The 9,081-nt window shown below is 33.6% G+C and overlaps 1 protein-coding gene across 1 annotated transcript; it reads right to left on the bottom strand.

The window, feature by feature from the left end:
- Positions 1–7,018: 7,018 nt before the first annotated feature.
- Positions 7,019–8,394, bottom strand: LOC149528648 (uncharacterized). Its single transcript, XM_089809414.1, has one exon. It carries the CDS (start codon positions 8,378–8,380, stop codon positions 7,292–7,294), a length of 1,089 nt encoding a protein of 362 aa, XP_089665540.1. The 5' UTR covers positions 8,381–8,394; the 3' UTR covers positions 7,019–7,291.
- Between the last annotated feature and the right edge of the window lie 687 nt (positions 8,395–9,081).

Raw genomic sequence — 9,081 nt, 5'->3', positions numbered from 1 at the left:
TATCTTCTAGATCACCCTATCATCTTCCTTGGTTCCTCCTTGAGATTTGATACCTATAGTAATTTCTAGTATTCTACCTACATATGTTCTTATGGATTCATCTTCCACCATCTTAGCATCTTGAAATGCACAAATCCAGCTTTGTGACCTCAATTTCTTAGAATGTTCATCACCTTAAAAACTATTTTCCAAAGCTTTCCAAATCTCATGAGAAGTATTAAGTGATTTTACCTAGATGTACTCAATTTTAGGAAGTACAAACAATAGTGCTTCTCTAGCTCTCATGTCACAGATGAAAAGTTCTCTTTCTTCCTCGGTACAATATTCCAAATCTTTTTTAGCATTGATTGTCTTTTCTGATTTTGTCAAGATCCAATATCTTGGACCCATCCATAGTAGATATGTCTTCATCTTTTTCTTCTATTTTTCATAATTTATACCACCAAACTTTAGACTATCCTTTCTAAATATGATTTTCATGGATCTCCCAAAGTTGTTAAACTTTATCTTCAAGGACCTAATGCTCTGATACCAATTGTTAGAAACAATAGTCTACGAATATAACTAAGAGGGGAGGGTGGCAAGGGGGGGGGGGGGGAGTGAATTAGTTATCCAATAATTATCAACCTTAAATATTCTTAGCCATTTAATCAAAGTAAACAATAGCCATACAAAGATGCACATACATAATTACACCAGATATGTTAATTAGGGAAACCATTAATTAGAGGGAAAACCCTGGTGGGAATGATGCCCACAAGATGATGTGCTAATATAAATATTCCTTGTTAGAGGATGGACCTTGTTAGGAGTTTATTACAACATTTAGTACATATGAGTCCCTATTAGGATACTTCAAATCCCTATTAGGAGATTTCAACCCTATTAAGATTTGCGACAACCCTATTAGGAGTTACAGAAGATAGAAGGACCCACTGTCCAAATAGGTTTTGGGGCAAGATCACCAAACTCATTGTCCAACTAATCTTTCTACTATTCCTTGCACAATAATTGTTTGTACTATACTTTAACTTCTTTCCTTTGTCATGTCAACTAGACCAATCACTATCAAACCTTGTACACCAAGTCACAAACCTCATATCCAAATATCAAACTTCATATCACACAATGAAACCTCAGCAATGAAATTTCCTTCACATTCACTCTACTCTTGTTATCTTTGCATTCCACTCTTCATAATAATTCGTGCATCTCATCACATCTCATACATGATAAAGGAAAATATCATTCATTTATATTGAATCCATAAAATAATTCCCTGAGTTGGCTATTACACCTTCTCAATTAATTATTATAGAACTACATTAACGACACATTACACTTAGTGATAACATTAATCTTCTGCCTTGTAACTTGAATAAATTTTCATACATGTAACATTATGATGAGCGAGCTTAGCCACATCATCTTCACATCTTTAACTTTGGCTTCTCAAAATAACAAATCTACTAGGAGATATAACAAGTTTACCAGAACATGCCTTTGTAAATTCTATCTCAAAACATTCTTCACTGAAACTTACATAACTTCTTCCAGATTTAATACCTTATTCTTCTGAGGTTAGCTACATATACTAGACAGTTAGTATAATCTCCCTTTAACCTTGCTTAGTAAAAATTATCAACTAGTTGTTCATACCAACTTGATCTTTACTTTTGTTCTTCTATTAGATACCATAGAAAATTTCTATATTGAGATCAATGATAAACATAATTATGAATGTAACATCTCATCTTGATAATGATCTAATTATGTTTCTATAATACTCCCCCATAGAAGTATCATCAACATTCATGCTTCCAACAAGTACCCATACCTTTTTTATGAACTCCATGAGGAAATTCATGCCTAGTGGGGGAGGATGTGAGACCTCACTCTGATCCATCATAGCACATCTAATACATTTCATTTCTACACATTATGACTCGATATGTTGAGACATTATCTGATGGACTAGACATCATTATGTTATTTTATGTCATGTGATGCTTTACTTTAAAAATGCTTAAATATGTTATTTGATGTTAATGCGTAGACAAGTATTATTATATTGTAATTTAGTAAATGATTATGAATTATGAATATGTTAAATACTTTAATTTTGCAGTTAATAATGATCAAATATGTGTAGAAATGAGAAAGGTTATTTAAATGAAAGTTTTAATGTTTTGATCAATGTGATTATGCAAGTGATATTTAAATATATACATGTGATTTTTCTCAAACTATTGATACTTGAATTGAGTGTGCAGGATAATTAACTAGGGAATTTATTGGAGAATTGGTAATTGAATCTATGTGCAAACTATAAGGCTAAGATGAATCCAATAAAATCATTTGAACCTCGTTTTAAAGTGTTTTATTCGTATCATAATTTGAATATGTGTATCATTTAGTATGTTGAAAGGTGTCAAATGTTATGTAACAGTGAATCTTATGGTGTCACTTGACACTCATAATATGCATGTGTTTCAACATGTTACTTAGGGTTAGCAAAGTAGTTAATTAATCTAATACTAATTAGTTGGTAACCTAGATTAATTACCTTAAGTAGGGTTTAGTGGAAAGGTTACATTCTTAAATTTTTTTAAAAGAAAATAATTCAAGTCGCTTGTATGGGTCCTAAAATAATCCTAGAGGCCAAATTTAATGTAATCCAAGTACCTAAGGGATATGGGTTGGGGACCTTTTCCACCCTTCTAGAACTTCTTAGTAGTATTTATGACTCCTAAAATATCATAATTTTTTCTTTGTGAGAAAATGGACCACCTCTATGAGGTTTTTCAAGTTTACACTTCTTCTAAAAGGTTGTCTTAATGGTAGGAACATGTGGGAAAGCCATAGAAGGCTTAAGTCAAGTTTGGAGTTATTGTCATTTTGGGTGGGTGAGTTGAGAAGCCTATTTAGTGGTCATTTTGAGAGTTGAAGGTTGTTCACCCATACTCTACATTTAGAGAAAGACAAGCTTGGAATTGAAGAGGAAGAAGGATTTAGCTCATCTCAAAACTTCATTTTCATATCCTTTATAAAGGTTGGATTATTCATGGCCATGTTCTTCATGCATTGTTCATTGCTTGCTTATGTAAATCTCTTGCATGTGTGTATTTCGTGTATGTGTTGTAACATGTGAGGGATGCTTTATTTGTAGGTTTTCTATTTGCTTTCCTTTCATGTTTTCCTTTTGGTTTTGTTGGAGAAATATTTGAAGGGTGTGTTGGTATTACTCACCCTCAGATAGAAAAGAAATGGTCATGTAGAGGATGAGGGCTTAGTTGGACTCTGGGTCAATACAAAATCTTTCCTCATGTTGATGAGAGGGAGAAAGTAACATGTTATGGGCCCTTACTTGTCAATATAAACTAATTTTTTTTTGGGGAGATAAGGAGAGAAAGATTGGAAGTTCATTATGATTTATTAGCCTTAGAAGAGGCATATGATTTGTGTTTGTGATTGATATCTCCTACCTAGAAAAATCCACCTTCTCCCTAGTCTTGGTTCAATATGAAACCTATTGTGCATACCTTGGATGGGATTTGTTTATTGAGTGTGTCATTGTGATTGTTATGATTGTTACCTGGTCAATTATTGTTTCTCCTAAGCTCAAGGAGTGGCCTCACATCAAACCCTTGGTTAGGAAGTGATCTCACCATGGTTGTCTTTATGTATTTTCAGATTGCTTAGATGGTATCTTGAAATGGAGAAAAACTAGATTTGGAATTGTCATGGTGTTCTTGAGTTCATTGTTATGGAGACTTCTCATTTTGATGATTCCATTAAATCTTGTTATAGGAAATAAAAAAAAAAGTTGAGTTTCTGTTAGAGCTATTGGATTTCAATCTTCCTAATGCAGTTGTTATTGTAATAAGGGAAATGTGATCCTGATGTATAAAATTTGACATTAGAAATGAGAACATGTTAAACTAATTTCATATAAATCTCTTGAAATTGATTGGTATGGGATGAATGTAGAAATTTAGTTGTTTCACACTTCTTGTACCCTTGAAAATTTGATTCTAAATGTAAAGTGATCAATTGTATTATAGATATTAATATTATATGAAACTATTTGATTTAATTATGGTTATGTCCTATAGGAAAATTGATTCAAATGAATGTTACCTTTTATTGCATGTGGTAGAAACTATTTAAGAATCACTCATAATGTGGAAACAAACAATCATTATCCATATTGTAATTAAACTCCACTCTGTAAAACATCCATACAATAATACATTAAGACACTATTCAAATTTGAAAGGGAACCTAAAGCTATGAAATGGAAAATATATCACATAATTTTCATCTATTTCAGAGCCAAGATGCTCCCTAGGAAACTTTAATTCCCAATTTTAGTAACAATATTCCCTATAAGATTCCCCTAAAAATCTTATTTACACCATTTCAAATAATAATTATATATTTATACAATGAAATAAAAATAAAAATAAATTAAACTAAATCCTATTCTATCCTACCTTACCTTATCCTAAGTTCACCTAGAAAACATTAAAACATAACTCTCCATTCACTTTCCCTTCAAGATAGGTATTGAAATGGCCTCAAGGGCCTGCAAAAGCCCCCACACATGCCCACGTCAAACATGACATGACTAGATGATTGGGAAAAAGGATGACAAAGTTTTAGTCTAGAACATTCTTGTTAAAAACCTTTTTTTAATTTTTGTTTACTTTATTCAACACCTATCTTCTTCATGGGATCATGCATACTTCTTGAGAGGGGAACATAACTACTGCTTTGGGCAACAAACTATCTTGGTACAACTTTTTGCTATGTGTGAGTGGGCTTCATCATGGTTTTGACTTGTAGATTGGATGTTTAAAAGGGGTATTGAATTTTATTTTTTGTTTTAAAAGAACTCCCAAACCTTTTTCTACCTACACTTACCTCTATCTCCTCTCTTGGGCAACACAACCCCACTTGAGGAGTGCTCACATAAGCCTAGGAAGACATGGCAATTAGTGGGGTTAGTTAAGGGTTGGGGTTAGTTAGATGTTAGGAGTTAAGGATGGGTTAGTAGGTATTAGTTAGGTTAGTTTGATTGTAATATAAATAATGGTTAAATAGTTAGTTAGGATTAGGATGTTTTAGATAGTTTGTCATTTAATTTATTTATTTTGTAGCATTTTAAATTTGTTAAAAAAGTTGTAAATGGTTGTTTATTTGAAATATCTAATTGTTTTAAAACAAAAGTGGAATAAGAGATAGTTAGAAGTTATATGTTGGGATCAAGTTTTAATATTTAAATAATAGTGTTATAAGTCAGAGTTATGTTTAGGTGCTTTTTAAGTATGTTTAGGTGCTTTTTAAGTCGAATTACGAGAGTTATCAAATCAAAGGGTCATTGGAAGAACCTTGGGTTGATAACCTTGCAATGGTTAGGAATATGATTGAGGGATGAAATGGAAGTCATGAATAATTTAATAAATTAATATTTAATGATTTTAACTAATTTAAAAGTTTTTTTTAATAATGAAAATTATGTATTAAGGTAATTAGACATTGGTTCACTTAGGAGATTAAACCAACATGCCAAATGAATAGAAGATAACGTGATAACCTAATAGAACTTGTGAGACTTTATAAACTTAATAATTTGGCTTACAGAATGGTCAAATTAAAGCTGACTTAGTCAACAATTAGGGTTCAATCAACCCAAAACTCGGTGTTCCATGGTTGAAATGTCAACTCTGCATCTTATTGAAGAATAACCAAAACTCACTTTTAATCCTTTGCCAACTTTCTATAATCTATTCAATGTGGTTTGTAATAATATAGTGGAATAATTAACTTTTAAAAAAAATTCATGCGTTTTTGCCCTCATATTTTGGACATGACAGTTTCAAAAGTTTGTTTAGACTTTTAAGATTTTGTGTCATTGTAGGTCATAAGGGATTTGATGTCATTTGGTGTTGGTTAGAGATAACTTGTAGGGGAGAAATGAAGATCTCTACTCAAGGCAAAGGCTAAATGGAAGAAAGAAAAAGCTTTATGTTTTTCTGACCATGTTAATTGCCACTGTTTAAGTTGTCTTATCTGACTGCTCAGAAACTAACAAAAGATCTTTCTACAGCTTCTATGGAAATTTATTTCAATGTGAATATTCCTCTTTGTTTTTCACTTTTCAATCTATTTGAAATTGTTCATTTTGTGAGGATAAATAGCAGAAACAGGGTGTTTTCTATATTTTTTACCTGCAGTTCAGAGAAACTAATATGAATCTAATATGGAACATTTGAAACTGTCTGCATCATTTAGACGCGTATATTCCGAGTCAGACAATTGAGAGAAATTAAATGATTAGGGAAACTAAAGTAAGTTTCACGTAGCTCAAAATTGAGATTTTCCGAAAACAATTACAGTCTATTCGGGAATATTTCCATCACCTCACGGTTGAAAACCTGTCCAGGAAACCAAAAGTCACCACGTTCCAATTGCCAATACAAATTTACGAAGACTTCATTGGGTCTAATCAGTGGCACAGCTTTAATCAACTTGCTTTCCGAAATCCATGAATTTCCTTGAATAAGCATGTGTCTCCAAAGGTCAAATGCTTTCATACCAGCAAATTTCCCCCAACGTTCATTACACAGAGGCTCCCATGTTTCATACTTTCGGAACCTTTTTCTGAGATGTTTGGATGTTTGTGCTAATTGCGATAGATGATATGGCTAAAGCCACCTAAAAATGCTTTCAAGCACAAGCTCAGGGAGGTCAAGCAATGGGAAAGCTGAATTAGCTGAGTAATCCTTTGCACTCTTTGCCTGCTTTGATTTCCCAAGGATGGAAAATAGAGATAATGATAGATCATTTAACTTGAAGATTATTAGTGAAAGACAATTAATCCTCAATTTCAGATGTTATTGGTTAACCCTGCTCAGCCATTATGAGGCATGATCAAAGCGTAATAAAGATTTATTAGTGAAAGACAATTAATCCTCATTTTCAGATATTATTGGTTAACCCTGCTCAGCCTTTGATGAGGCATAATCAAAGTGTAATAAAGATCAGGATGTATTTTACAGAAGGAATCCATATCAATCTGTTTGAGAAACTAAATACTGGGTTAGTTGATGAGGTATCAGTCTTAGCATTCCCAAAAAAACAATGGGAAAAGGGTATTCCGCACTGGTTATTCAGTCACAAATTTGATTTTTGCTTCATAACTTTTTATAACTTTTTGAAAAAAAGCTAAGTGTTCCGCTTGATATGATTAACAACTTTCATGACTGCATTGCCACTGCCCGGTTCTTCAGTTTTCCCTAACACAACCACCTGGAAGAAGGTACCTGAACTTCTCAGCATTGTCAATTAGATAAGATGGAAGATGCACTGCAGAAAGAGAGTGAGGTATTGGACCCATCTTTGCAATGATTGCTTGAAATGTATATTCCTCTGGCAACATGTCGAAAAGATCTGCTCCCTTGCAGATAATGTCCTGTATTCTTGAATGGTCCAACAAATAAGAGAACCTCACTCTATCTACATGGCTATAAGCCTTCATCTTGAACACAAAGTCACGTATATGGCGAAAACAGAAGCTGCAATGCCACCCTGCCTCTGAAAGGAGTACATCTGCTTGGCGAAAATGGCCATAACGAGTTTTCCCTGGTTTGTAGATGTGGGCTTGTGGTCTCCAACTGTCAAAACTGATAGGGAACTCAAAGGAATACATGTATTCCCTTAATTGCAAGTGCAAAACAGGAGGTATGTTGTCACACCACCTTAGAAGGTTTATGGTATGTGCACTTGGGATTTCATCTAAATCTGACATTATCAGAAGATCATCTTCAAGAATCCCTGCCTCTCTTATGAGCTTATCCAATTCTACTCTTTGTATTGCCTCCTCATAAAAGGGGTTATGCCGCCCAAGAGAAGTTGGCCATCTAGGAGCATAAATTCCATACATCAGCTTGGGTTCAGCAAACTTATAGTTTTTCCTGTTGATGGCAAAGTTTAAGGGTTTTGGTAGACCCGTGAAGGTTGTATTGGACTCAAGTATCACAAACTTTGTCACTACAGGATTGAGCTCCTTCCATCTTATTGTGAGAATGTCTACTTCATTGCTGAATAATATGGCATCAAAAACCCTTCTTGGGGTTTCCCTGATCTTCCAGCCATGAATGTTGCATAGGTGCTCCATGGACACATTTTCAGCATAATAATGAGGGATGACATTAAAGGACTTTGGAGGAGTGTCCCAAAGAGGCCGAAAGAAGGAGGAGACCTTTTGTCCATAGAAGAAAATTCCCAAGACACAAGTTGGTACAATAATCAGCCAAAGGAGTAAGGCCTTGACGTGTAGACTTTTTGAAATAGCACGAGTGGTAGACATGTCCATACAGTCTATACCTGTATTCTGTCATCAACAAATGTTGGATGTGAGATTTAGAAACTTCGAAAATAGGAATCTAAAGAAACATTACTGATCTGTGGGAAAAAGTAAAAGATGAAATAAATGATATGTAAACTGTGAAAGATGCAATAAATGATACGTGATATGTGAAAGATATAATAAATGAACAAAGTCATTATAGAACAGCATAGTTTATACTTAATTCAAATATCAGTCTCTACTAGTAGCCAAAAGTGGTCAGAGAAACTGAAATATATACATATAGAAAAGACGGTGCACAAGGGTTGTACAAGATGTGGCTATCCTCCCTACAAACTGTACAGTTGACTAATTTTCAAAAAATTGAAAACATCATAAATTTTTTCATGATTTGCATAGTTTGTAGTAGAAAACAACAAAAATTTTGGAAAAAATCACAATCTGAAAAAAAAAAAGTTTGACTTTGTTTTGTCTTTAGTGCATTTTGTCTAGAGATTAGCCTGTCCCATTTATACAGAGCCAAACCAAAAGAAAGTAGACCAATAAAAAGGACACCAAAAGGTGTCAAGATCATCACAACCAAATCAAATGCTCAAAACAATACCAATAACTTACACGCCCTAAGTTCAAGGTTGAAAAGCTGGCATGGCAAGTTGTAGGTGATATTGTAGTGGTGGTCATCTTGTCATCAAGGATCAAATTCTGTT

Source organism: Cupressus sempervirens, chromosome 11 (genome assembly GCF_028749045.1).
Source record: "Cupressus sempervirens isolate cs-2001-9-10 chromosome 11, ASM2874904v1, whole genome shotgun sequence".
Classification (NCBI taxonomy): Eukaryota; Viridiplantae; Streptophyta; class Pinopsida; order Cupressales; family Cupressaceae; genus Cupressus; species Cupressus sempervirens.
This window is presented reverse-complemented; position numbering and strand designations above follow the sequence as displayed.